This window comes from Hippoglossus hippoglossus, chromosome 4 (assembly GCF_009819705.1).
Source record: "Hippoglossus hippoglossus isolate fHipHip1 chromosome 4, fHipHip1.pri, whole genome shotgun sequence".
Classification (NCBI taxonomy): Eukaryota; Metazoa; Chordata; class Actinopteri; order Pleuronectiformes; family Pleuronectidae; genus Hippoglossus; species Hippoglossus hippoglossus.
In genome coordinates this window covers 291,445-304,943 of record NC_047154.1, presented here as the reverse complement: position 1 = coordinate 304,943, position 13,499 = coordinate 291,445, and the positions used below count along the sequence as shown (strand labels likewise).

The window sequence follows — 13,499 nt, the reverse complement described above, 5'->3', positions numbered from 1 at the left end:
GTTTCTTTGTTTCTGTGCACCCTTTGAACCATTTCTATTCATATTTATAGTTGACAATATGTTGGTTATTGTCTTTCATGATAATGAAGGAGAATTATATTTGGACATTTGGGTTTTTCTGTACACCATACATTATGCAATATGAATTGTGACAATTAATCTGTCATTTAAAATAAATGAAAAAATTATATTTCCTGCTGTATCAAAAATATACAGATAATGATGACCCCAAAACTGTGGTATGAACCAAACTGCAGTTTTGTGTATTTTTTTTCTTTGTCGGTCTGTCTTTCTCTGTCGGACTGTGTGTGTGTGTGTGTGTGTGTGTGTGTGTGTGTGTGTGTGTGTGTGTGTGTGTGTGTGTGTGTGTGTGTGTGTGTGTGTGTGTGCATGTCCTTGCCTCTTTGAATCTTTCCAGGGACTGCTCAGGCCCAAAGACAAACTGAAGTGGGACATCTTCACATTGACAGTGTGGTCGGCCACTGGAGCGCAAAACATGTTCCGCTACTTTCTGTAGCGTGGCCGAGCTGATGACCCGTGTGTGACGCAGAGCAGAAACAATCTCATCCTCCAGTAGCCAATGGATCTAAACAGACACACAGCAAAATCAAGATAAGATCATCACTGCTGTGTGTATACTGACAGCAAAAGTAAGGATGTCACTCTTTTCTTCCTTCCAAAAGCTTAAGGCATTCTAGTAGCTCCTATAGGCTGTAATAGACAATATTCACACAAAGTGTTTTTTATATAATTAAATCCTGTGTGTAAGTTTGCCCCTTGGTCATTGAACAAAAACTAGGAATTACTGCATGTCAAATAGTTTGTGCCAAATTATAAGAAACTCCCTCGAGGTACTGAGATGTGGTGTTCATGAGTGACAGACAAACAACCTTAAATCATAATGCCTGAAGCCATGGCTGTTGACCATTATATACTCAGGAAGAACAGTGCAGGATAAGAGTGGACATTTAACATTAAAAAAAAATGATGTTTTCTGCGCATTGGTTATAATAATGTCTGAGCCATCGGACATAGGCAGAGCCGGGGGCCATTAAGGTTTAGGTGTAACCTGAGCGGTAAATTATCTAAATTAATCTATGAGGTCTATGCTGTGCTTGAGATCCTGTTAGCCAATCAGGTCGTTGTGGCGGTGAGGGGGCTGAGAGCGCACCTTCACCACAGAGGATCAATCAGCACAGGTGAGAGCTGTTAGCTGATTGATCCTCATGCTTAAAAGGCAGCGTCTGAGCTGCCTCGGACTCAGGACACTCAGGAACACACAGGACACTGGCAGGGTCACGACGACGAGACCAGAAAGGACTGAGCTGTGAAGCTAGTCCCTTTAAGTTAGTTTATTTATATTTGTGTGTGTGGTGATTGAATAAAACATGCTTAAAAGCAACAGTTCTGTCTCTGGCTGTGTGTGGGAGAGCCCCATGGCATGGTCAATTGCCACAGTCGTTTATAAGAATGTGGTTCTACAGTCAGTCAGCTTCGCTCAGTCAGCTGATTGAAATATCCATGTTAAGAAGAGCAGCTGATGATATCAATCAAGTTTGCTAAACAAACCCTGACTTCCTGAACTTTCATTGCAGAATTGGCCAGGATTATTGACTGGAAATTAGTGAAACAGGTTCAAACGAAGGTGAGCTAACCCATGAGCTAAAACCCAAGGATCCAAGTTATGATCAGTAATCTTCATCCTGCCAGTGTGGTAGGATAAGGCAGCTAAACTTTTCACCCACATTCAAATTTCCCTTGATCCACACATACACTTGGCCCAGCACTTACGCACACAACTCTCCTACTCTGCCTAAGAAAATGTATTTGGTGTTGTGCATTATAAAATATTTTTTTGTGCGTCATATGGGGTGTTTCTTGTTTTTTTTTGCATATTTTCAGATGAATTGTGGACAATGGTTATATTGAATATTAGCATTGGTGCACTGAATTGAAACTTAAAATGAAACTTAAATTTAACTTCTTAATCTATCATAATAATCAATAACAAAGTTCTGAAGGTCCATATTTGTTTAATTGTTTATCCCACTAGGTAACATAATTCGCACACATGGTGTATCCTTCCTCTGTTATACTGACAACACACAGCTCTAGGCCCACTCGCCTCACTTAGCTGAGTTCTTTACAGGAGTACATTGTGGATGTAAGAAACTGGATGTCTAAGTATTTTCTTCAGTTAAACTAATCCAAAATAGAAATAATTTTTCTTAGCTCTGGTAACACAAACAGTCAAATACAGCCATCTACTGGACACCAGTCTACATATATTAAAAGGGCCCTAATTTTGCACTATTCTGTGGTTTAATTTGAGGTATTGGTACCCCTGAGATGATAAATCAGTGGTTTCAAGTCGGAAAAAAACCTACTGCAATGTGTATTTGTGTATTATGTATGAGAATCATTAACACCCCGAGGCTGTAATAAAACAACAGAAAAACCATAACATGCCTAACGTCCGTTAGCTTAGCCACTTCTGGTGGACTTTTAGCCTTAAAACTTGGTGTAAATGACCTCGTTTGGAGTCGAATTTGAATGTCAGGGCTTGCGGACACTTGGATGACACCACAGGAATGGAACAAGCTCTTGCACTCATATTATTTTGGAGAGACTGTAAAAGGCAGATTAGCAGTTTAGACTGGGCTATATTTTTTGTTGGAATAATGCCTTGCAGTGCATACTTTGTTATATATATATATATATATATATATATATATATATATATATATATATAAATGATACAAGTTTTTTATATTATTTTTGATAAATTAATTATATTAATCAAGTAATACAAAAATATCATTAGATTAATGGACAAAAAAATTATCGATAGGTGCAGCCCTACTCCTGACCCCCAAATGTTTACTAATAGTAAAAGCGCAGAAAATGTAATTTTCACAATGTGGGGCCTTTAAGGGTATCTCTGGATGATAAACTTTTGGAGCTGATCGGTCAGTGGTGGGGGTGTGGTGGACAACACTCCTGCAATACAGAAATGTATGCCTGTTGCGTGAGGCGCTCAGTGAAAGCAGTATCCACCAAATTTGTGTTGAATCCTGCCTGCCAGCCAGAGAAGACGGGTAAAAGACTGTAAAATATTTATGGGTGGCCACCAACATGGACAAGATTATTCTTGGCGGAAGGTTTTTAAGGGGGATGTTTTATTTGGTCATTTGGGTTAAGGGGATGGCTCCCCTGTCTTCCCTTCAAATCACCATCTGGGTAAAGATCATAGGTAAGGCTGTCCACTTCTGGTTTTGTATTAATTATTTTAGTATAACTGTGTTACTTCTTTTATAGCTCACACTAATGATTCTTGCTGTTCTAGGTTTGTAGCCTCATAGTTCAATGCACTTATTGTAAGTTGCTTTGGATAAAAGCGTCAGCTAAATTGAATGTAATGTAATGTAATAGTGAGACTCACCTGATCCATTGTGGCCAGAATTGCTAACTTGTGAGCACCTGGGAGTTTGGATAAAGGATCACCAGAGACCCTGTTGGTAGAAAAACTGAAATTGAATTGACAGAATTAAACAAAATTTTCAAATTAGAGAACGTACAGCTCGCTATTGTCCTGTAGAACAAACTCACCCATCAATTTCAGAACCCCTGAGACTGTCCAACACTGCCATCAGCTCCTCATCAGAGCGATAAGAGGAGGGCTGTCCTGGTGAACGATTCAGGGACACACTGCTTTCTGAGGTGTACCTGCACTCACAGAAGAGATCTGACTTGATGTTTGCTGAGGAAGACATTTACAGTGTTGAGCCATATTCTACTTATTTCATATCTAAAGACGTTTAGGTCGAGGGAGTGCATCTGTTACTGTGCAAGATGAGATATTGCACAGTCACAGGTGAGATCCTGCTTATTCAGACATTTAGTTTACTATGGCATAATGTAAACCTGATAATTGCCAACATTTCTGACTGAAAAATGAATGAAACAATTAATTTTGAAAGTAGTTGGGCAATACTTTAATAGACTGATGGATTTACATATTTTTCACTGATTGAGTGAACAAAAGTTCTATAAATGCACTAAAGAAACAGTCAAATAAATGCATCCAACACAATTTGTCAGCCTTCAGTGATGTACACAATGCATTTTATACTTTTGTTCACTTGCAAGGAAACTATAAAGAGGAACTTTAACAGTGGAATGTGATTAAGAATCCAGATTAACCATTTATTAACTAGGTTAAAATCATAGACTGTATATAAAAATGGACAGTGTCCATGACGATACCTGGTCAGATCAGGCTAAGGAGCTGGGCTAAGGAGCGAGGCTAGATGCTATCCTGTGTTTCTAACCAGCAAGCGCTGCAGTCTTGTTGTGTCTGGATAGTGCAGTCATTCAATTGAATGTAGTTACAGGTACAGTAAGTTACCCTGAGACTAGTGAACAAAACCTGAAGTACTAATTGATTTGTTAGCATAATAATACTACATATGCTTAAATGATTCAAGTCGTTTTTAAATATGTGATATTTTACAGTGTGTGTAAGTTTAATGTCTTTGTGTAAAGTTTTACATAACTTGTGTATTTGGTTGTCACTTGATTGTAATTTTAGTTAATGTTAATAAACGGTATGTGTAAGTTGCATGTGATATGTAACTATCTAAATAAAAATTATAATCTCCCACACCACTGTTGTAAACAATGCGCATAATTATATATTCTGACACTGATAGAAGTCGAGGAACCTGAAGTGGAGGGCTATCAAGAGCACTGTTAGAGATCGTCAACTTAAATATTACAGATGAGACAGACATTTTATATATTCATTAAAACATGTTTATTTATTCTTTTAGTACAGTTCCTGCTGTGGTCATGTGAGGCTTCCACCTGCTGCACACAGCATAAACTATTAGTACCAGCATTTATAGCAAAGTTTTCCTCATTATATGAAGCATTTATCACATATATATCTATATGTATTTATTTATTCTCCTCTTACAGTCACAATGTGGATTGCAGTGATGATGTCTGGTGTGGTGCCCAAAGAGCTGCAGAGACCATGGCATGGTTGACATTTGTGTCTATTGGTTTGGTGGTGGACAAGTATTCTTCCCCCTCTTTACCTATTGCCTGCAAGGATGAGCAGCACCCTATGTCCTCAGCATCCACTGTGGCAGCAGTGGATGGGGGAGGTCAGGCCGATCAACATTAGGGCAACTTGCACCAGCTTCACCTGCACTTCATGTTTTCCTCTCTCAACTAAAGATGACCTGTAACTGCTTACAGTTAGTAGTGTCACTGATAAGTGTCATGGATATTTTTTTTAGAACATAGGACAAGATAAGGAATATCCCTTGTATGATTGAAGGTCTTCTGCCTAAATTAATAAATACCATGTGACCAGCTGAGTAGATCAAACATTATTACCTCTATGAACAGTGTCCCAATTTTAGAACATAGTACAAGATGGAGAATATCCCTTGTATATACTGCCGCACAAATTCATGCCTACCACCAGCTGATGTTAGCAGATGTTAGTGACCACCAGCGGACCTTATGGACATATCTTTAGTTCTGTATCTTAGTGTCCTCAGGTGTTTTGTCATTTTAATCACAAGACACCCTCTTCTAAGGCAGATCCACCACAGGTTGATCAGACCTGGGTGCATGTCCCTAGCATCTTGGGGCCCAGTGAGGATCTTTTCTCCTGATCCAGAGCAATTGTCTGCAGTGTTCTGCAGTGTGTGATGCTTTTATGGTCTGGCGCAGGGCGTGTCCGTGGATCCCAAGATCTCTGAGTGACCATGAAACCCTTGAAGCCAACCTCCACAGGGCAAACTTTTGATTTCCAAGTTGTTCTGCCCCAAATGCCATGTCTGCAAACTGCACCCTTTTCTTCTCATTCGCTTCATCAACAGCATCCTCCCAGGGTACTGTCAATTCTACAAATTAGACAACGCGCAGGGTGTAGGACTAGAGTCCAGGTCTGGTCTTAGGTCGGAAGGGACAATATGGGATGCCCAGATTATGTCCTACGTCCACCGACATTTCCCAGTCTCGGGCTTGCTCCAACTGACCACTCCTGGTCAGTTGGAGCTATCGGTGCTATCGGTGCATCCCAACTGGGATAATGTGCTAGTAAGCTAATCAGACAATCAGTTTAAACAGACAGGGACAGACTATATTTACCATTAACTCCTGTCTGAGAACTGCAGATCATTTGCTACATCTCTTACTTTGTTTTGTTTTTTTTACTTCAGGCAGTCCTTAAATGCATATTTACCCATTTAGAGAACTTTTGTCTGTCCCAGATTACCCAAAGCATGCTGTCCCACATTATCAATCTTGTTGATTGATAAAGTGGGACAACAAAAAACTGAACTTAAAAAAAATTAAACACATTTTAGACAACTCAATCGATATTTTGTTCCTTGATTACATTACAAACATAAATTGAAAACAATAAGCATTGTCTAATTTGTGACATATTTATATGCTTAACATTAATCTAGCCTGAATCCTACATAAGGACCTTATGTCATCCAATTCCAAGGGGGAGCTTCTAATTGATACTAGACCTCCCCATGATGTCATGTGATTTCAGACACATGTTGTCCATAATAAAAGCAAGGGTTCTTATTTATTGTTATTACAATTAACATTGGTGTTGACAAGTTGAGGATATCGAGGAAAAGTATTCGTGCACTTTTTTACCTTAACATGATTGTTGTTATTCTTATAATTGTTATATTATAATTTGTATTATTGAAATATATATATACACACACAATGTATACAGAAAAAACACAGAATAATCCACATTAACAAACAGAGATCAAATTTAGTCAATCCTCTTTTGTGTGCGACTGACCTGTTGTGATGGAAATCAGCCATAACATCTATCTCCAGAGGTAATGTCAGGACAAAAATATCCAAAGTGACGGAGAGCTCATTCAAATCCACAGACTGTAAATCCTCAGCATTCTCCAGGCAAGAAATAATCTCACCTGCAACCAAACAACTAGAATCAGCAATACAATAAAAGCATTTGTCTCAGTGGCAAAAATTCTACTTTTCAATTAAACAATCATCCATTCATAGATAATGAACCCAGATATCTTAACCAGACCTCTCATAGTCATTTTATGATTGGTGTTATTTAACATGTTACACCCCTATTCTGAAGAAGTGAAGAGACAACCAAGGCTGTACTCACCAAGGCAGGTAGGCAGTGTCTGTATGGGCATAGAGCCATGGCAGCTTTTCATATTAACAGAACATGTGATATGAAGAAACAGTGGTGGCATGTCCAGCTGTGGCCCCTCAGGCTGGAGCAGATAGTCTCCCTCCAGGATGCTGAAGGAGTCCTGGTCCTGATTGACAGTGTTGGAGTCTGACAGGGACTGATCTTCACTCTCTCCGCAGGAGCTTGTTCCTGGATGAAGCTCATACTCCACCACCAAATCTGTGTCACTCTCTGTGGCAAAGCATCCTGGTATATTTTCTACACACACAATAAACTGGTCATTATCATATCACTACAACACAAGCAGATTTTGAAGATTTGAAATACCAAAATAAAAACAAATCAAACATAGAAATAAAGTGAAGCAAAATAAACAATAATTGGAGGTAGGACGTGGGAGCGAGCTTTCTCTTTGCCCATTTTAATGGCAAAATGAAAACCTATCAACTGTACAATCTCAGTTGTGTGGGCTATCATCTCTTTGTTAAAATCAGCAACAGTGCCTTGTATTTACATATGGCAGGTCTGTGCTGCCCTCTGCTGGACATCACTGAAATACAAGAACCCTATTCACTTCGTAATCTGTGTTATTGATTCAATTTTATTGTAGCATGGAAATAAGACCATCCAGCTATTAAAGACAAAAGGCAGAATAACAGTCATTGAACAATTTGCCTCATTTAATCATGACCAAGTAAATACATCTATATAAAGCTAATAAACATAGTGTGAAAGAATCTACGAGAACTTAATTAGTGTGTCTTGTACTGCTTTTTCACATGGTTTTAGCAGAACCGATAATTTGTGATTTAACCGTTCAGCATCACAACTTTAGAAGAACTATTCACAGCAATTTTGTTGCTATCTCAACTTCATTTGAGGAGCAAAGGGAAACAATCTATCAGACAAACATATTAAGGATGCCATAAGGCATGAATGTTTTATTGAATACCATTAAAACCTATTTCCTCCCCTGATCTTGAGTTCATACTAGAAGACTTAGTTGCTTTTCAAACACAAGCATTACAGTCAGAATTGAGATTATTGAAGATGATGTTGGAAGTTTGTTGAAGTTTGCAGATGATAGAATAGCCTTACTGAAACGATGCTCCAATTTCTATGCACGTACATGGTCTGATGCATGTGATCAACATAGCAGTGACAAATTATATTTCCAAACTGTGTTGTTTGTCCACAAAGCAATCAGTATATACTCTTCCTCTACAGGACAAATATTTATCTAAACCTGACAGTGCTTTCAATGACTACAAATTATTGATTTCACTCATATGCCAAATGTTAGAGATTATTAATATCTGTGGGTGGTTGTTGATAACATGTTAAAGTGGACAGAAGCATTAAGTGATTAATTCCAAGATTTAGAATTCTCTTAGGCATTGATAGAAATTTACTTCTTGAGTGAAAAAGCAATTAGTAGCAGCACAGGGAATTAAATGGACAAGTCATATCCCATATTTTCCCCAAAGTTCAGGACAAGTAGGATGAACAAAAAAAAACTAAATCTGAGGTAGATAAATAAATTGGCTTGAAGCATCACCATCAAACACAGGTTTGTTTCCGCTTAGGTGCAGTGATGACACAGAAACTGGTAGAAGATTTAACACAATTGCAAGAGTAAAAGCAGGATTATGTGTACACCTTTTGTCTTTACTCTCTTAATATCTTACACAGATGATACATGATTTATCATTACCATGTGAGAATCTTTTGCATAATTTCCAACCAGGTGAAAAGATTATGGTTGAAATCTGAAACCCTGAAATAGACCAGGGTATGGACCACCAACAATGTGAGTAACAAGAATTGCTATTAAGGTTTAACAACCACAATGGATCAATGCAAGTCAAATCGCAGTAGTCCAGTGCACAAAAGTTAGTTTTTAAATTGAACAATAATTTGTCCATTATTGTCAGTGCGTTTATTTGTATCGATTGACAGTCACCATGATGCAGTTAGCGATGACACTTAACAGCTACATGCATGTTTCCTTCATCCCGACCATGACCTGACATACAGAGAGAAAGACCGCCACTCTAGGGAACATGTTAGTCTAACATTTTTAAGTTGGTTTTCTTGTGTGCTATATAGCTCTTGGAGGCCAGATATTCCCCTCCCATAACTTTCGAAAAGGCTGTTACAGAATTCCAATCACAGAAATCTGATAGATGTTTAGAAGTAATTTTCATATCAGGAAAATTTAACTGAACCAGACTTAATCTTAATTATCCAAACCTGTATTTAACTTAACCAAATGTAACATTACTGAATCTTAATTATCCAAACCTAAACAAAACAGACAAGATCTATCTCAACTGTCTGAAGTTATAAAAATAACTTCACTTAAAAGTTCCAAGGTCCAGGCCTATGACAGGGGGACCATAGTTTTGATAGGCGCTTTTGAAATTATTATTTCTTTTTTATTATTATTATTACTAACTGCTAATTAAGTCTATATCTAATTACATTCATCTGCCCCATCCAGCTTCTTTCATAGTGGTCAGTGCAAGTAATAATAGAATCATAAAACGGGAAAATTTAACACTGAAACTAGGTCTTTTTTTCTGTAGTTTGTTATTGCTCTGTGAAGCACTCATAGGGCCTCATTCACAAACAGGGCGTATACAAAAATCTGTGCTTAAACTGTGCGTAAGAACGTTTGACACGGAAATCTGGGATTCATCAATATCTTAACTAAATTTGTCAGTACTCTGCGAACAAATTAAGAATTTCCTCAGACCATGTGTACGCACAGATGATGAAGGCCCGGCTGTCCTAGAAAACGTAAAGACACAGCCTTTTAACTAAATGCATAGTATTTTTATTTAAATAAAAATAGTAGATAGACAGCAATAATTTAATTTACTAATGCATTGACCAAGTGTATTAAAAAACTATGAAATTGTCGCACTTTCATCCTCATCTCTATAAAAACCTACTGAATTCATATTTATGTTCCTGGATAAACGGGACCGCTTAAAACACCACGTTGCGTCATAATCTGCAGGAAGAACTTCTGTCTGCAGGGGTGTGTGCGTGTGCGTGTCTACTCGTCTCTGTCCCTCTTCACACAAACTGATAACCCAATGTATTTAGTTATTAATCGATGATGTTGGATCATGACTCTGGATTGTTCCGCACAGTTTAACTCTGATGTCCTGACTGTGCGCGTCACGTTATGTCTCGTGTTGTGTAGCAGGTTTAAACATGTGTCTCCTAAACTCTAAAGCAAATAAAACAAACACAAAGTAAACGTCAGTCCTGTATGTGTCCTAATAACTTGTGATCAGTGATGGTGTTTATTGTTAAAGTGTAAAGTGAGCGCAGGTCAGAGGGGGAGTGAGGAGGAAGCAGACTCTGACAGAGACTCTAACACATTCAGGACGACTGGACCTTTAACGTGCGTCTGTCCTGATCGTGAAGCAGCGGTGGTCATAATTATTCAGCGGAGGCCACGTCCACGTCGTGATGCATCTAAGAATCGAGAAATGTCCACAGCTCTCGTGCTCACCACTGTGCAGAAGGTGCAGGAGACTTGGAGGGAAGGTAGAGACTAGTCTAATCTCCCGAAATTGTATTTTGACTTTTTATTCAATCCGTATATTTGTTCAACAGGGAAGCTGTGTATAAACAGGAAGATAATCTTTATTTATGTTTCCAATTTTTTTTTCTTGTCTGCGATTCTTTTTTTGACATCAACTTTGATTTTCTGACTTGTGCCACGGTCCTAACCTCAGGGGACATTTACCGCCTCAGTTACTGAAGCCCATGCTTAATTTTTTTAAACATCGTCACTCCTGAGGACAGACTAGAGAAAAGTGTGCCTTTTGTGGCTTCCGACACAATTATTTCAGTTTCTGCTGTTGTGGAATTCTTCTGTATTTTACCTTTTGGGGCCATCTCTTATAACTTCAACTTCTCTGTTCAGCACACCGCTCTCATCATCATACACCAAACGGATGTCCTTATATGGAGAAATAGTGGCTTGGTAGTATGCTAATTGAAAAGAGCGGACACGCGCCAGTCAATATAGAATGATTCTAGTTCACAAACATACACAAGTTAGGAGAACAAAATTGGCTGGCGCACACGTTTCATGACTCCGGGTGCGTTTCTGTGCACGCACTTATTATGTGCGCAGGGTAAGGATATTTCTGCACACATGTTACTGAATGAGGCCCATTGTGAATGTGCTTCAACATTTGAACTGCCTGTGTTTTACACTGAATTAATACAGATTAATGATAGATGTACACAAAATTATGCCTTAAAAATCTTGGAATTCTATTGTCCTTAGAAAACCACAGTACAGTACAAGCTGACCTTTCTTACCAGTAAGAACAAGTCAAATAAACCATGCTGTTAATTCCTGGGCAAAAGCCAATGGGTGATTTTAGGTTTGAAGTTTGGAGTGATAAAAATGATAGAACTCCTAATTTTTAATTATCCTCACCGTCCTCTGTCGCCAGCTCAGCTTCTGACACCAACTCCTCACCGGGTCTACTCTCTATCTCATCATCCTCTGAGTCCTCCTGAGAAGACAATTGATCCACTCAAATGAACAGCAACATTCATGTGGGGAAGTGAGAGTGGTTTCTCCTTCCATGCCAAAGCTAATGGATGTGATTTTGATAGATTTTCCTGTATATCACATACACATTCATCAAGTTTTTTAATCGGTTCAAGGTTAACACAATACAATGTTGTTTTTTATTAACTTTTTTGTCCAGCCAATGTAAATCCAGAATATTTTTTTAATATAAAATATCTGACTCTTTTTCATCATCAGCAATAAAAAGAAACTATAGCAAAGCAAAGTCAGTCTGGCCAACACAAAACATTGGAAATTGCAAATGCAATGTGTCAACTCACCTCTTTCTTTGATGAAGGTGGGCAGTAGAAGAAGTAGTGTGGATTGGATGGCACAGTTTTGAAATACTGAGACACAATCTCCATGAATTTATCCTGTCAAATTATTTATTTCACATTTGAATATCTGTTTGACATTGTCATTTGAAATAATGAACTAACTAACAACTGAGTCTACAACTGAAAATAATGACAATGTGAAATTGTCCATTGGAGTGGAGACTGCAGACAATACCTGTATTATTTTGTGAAGATCAGGGTACACTTCACACTTGGGCTGTGTCTGAAGCAGTGTCAGTGGGAACTCTGGGATCTTCGTAGTCTTGGATTCATGCATAATCAACGGAGATGGACCAGACAACTTCCCGACACAATCAGCTCCACTGGCAACCACCATTTCAAGATTCCTGCAAAGGTTTACAGTTATTGTTGAGGGTTTTGTGTTCATTCAGGCAGTTGGTTTTTCACCAAAAACCCAAGACAAACTACAAATACCGCATTGCGGTTGTATCCCTTTGCCAATTAGTGCATTTTCTGTCTACAGAATCTGTTCCAGATTTATATAAGGTCACTGTGACCTGTAACTTGCACCAACAAAATCGAATCAGTTAATCCATGAGTCCCTTTACCTTTGACCACCAAAATCAAATCAGTTAATCTGTGAGTCCAAGGCCCTGTAAACACCTGGTATTAAACATGTGGTTTTTGTGATCCTATCTCAAGTGGACAGCTCTAAGTACAGGTGTGAACGCAGTCATATCGGATATAGATCTGATCACACCAGACCACATTCTTTCAGCAATGTGAATTCCCACATTAGCTCACCAGCTGTCTGCTCTGTAATTACTGATGAGTCCCTCTAATAATAATAATAATAATAATCTTAATATTTATGCAGCACTTTCAAAACAAAGTAACAAAGTGCTTTATGTGAATAAACAAGGATTAGGACATTTCAATACTAAGGCAAATTAATTCAGGCAATTCAAATAATACAGAACATAAAATTGAATAAATCATAACGGTAACAACAATAACAACAGATAAGAAACAGAGGAATAAAAGGAAGCCAGCACCCAGCAATGAAAAATTATAAATAATTATAACACAGATAAGACATGGTGACAATCAAACATTGTGCTAGATGGAATAATAGGCTCTTTTAACAAGATGTGTTTTAAAAAGTTATTTAAAGGATGTCACTGATTCTTTAAGTCTCAGATCCCCGTGCAGTGAGTTCCAGAGCCTGGGGGCCTTTCATTTAGCTGTAGAACGTCTTTGGCCATCCAGCACCATCTCAGCGCTAGTGAAGAATGATGAAAATTGCTCACAGATCACAGAGGTGAGTTTGTGGTCTAGAAGGAGGGTTGATTATGGAATCGATAGT

General features: G+C 38.3%; 1 protein-coding gene and 1 long non-coding RNA gene across 7 annotated transcripts in view; one reads left to right on the top strand and one right to left on the bottom strand.

The window, feature by feature from the left end:
- Nucleotides 1-13,499, bottom strand: part of szt2 (SZT2 subunit of KICSTOR complex) — a 149,375-nt gene that overhangs the window by 75,341 nt on the left and 60,535 nt on the right. For 4 of the 6 annotated variants that reach the window (XM_034584035.1, XM_034584038.1, XM_034584036.1 and 1 more), the window contains exons 29-36: nt 12,348-12,519; nt 12,116-12,208; nt 11,697-11,775; nt 7,196-7,483; nt 6,851-6,986; nt 3,610-3,726; nt 3,443-3,527; nt 401-586 (exon numbers count right to left, since the gene is read on the bottom strand). In XM_034584035.1, the coding sequence (XP_034439926.1) occupies nt 401-586; nt 3,443-3,527; nt 3,610-3,726; nt 6,851-6,986; nt 7,196-7,483; nt 11,697-11,775; nt 12,116-12,208; nt 12,348-12,519 (1,156 nt within the window). The remainder of the gene's footprint in view (nt 1-400; nt 587-3,442; nt 3,528-3,609; nt 3,727-6,850; nt 6,987-7,195; nt 7,484-11,696; nt 11,776-12,115; nt 12,209-12,347; nt 12,520-13,499) is intronic. The other 2 variants (XM_034584037.1, XM_034584040.1) reach the window with 1 other exon arrangement.
- LOC117760783 overlaps nt 1-13,499 on the top strand; it is a 31,162-nt gene that overhangs the window by 10,410 nt on the left and 7,253 nt on the right. The window contains exon 2 of the long non-coding RNA XR_004613725.1: nt 3,570-3,574. This is a non-coding gene — a long non-coding RNA (uncharacterized LOC117760783). The remainder of the gene's footprint in view (nt 1-3,569; nt 3,575-13,499) is intronic.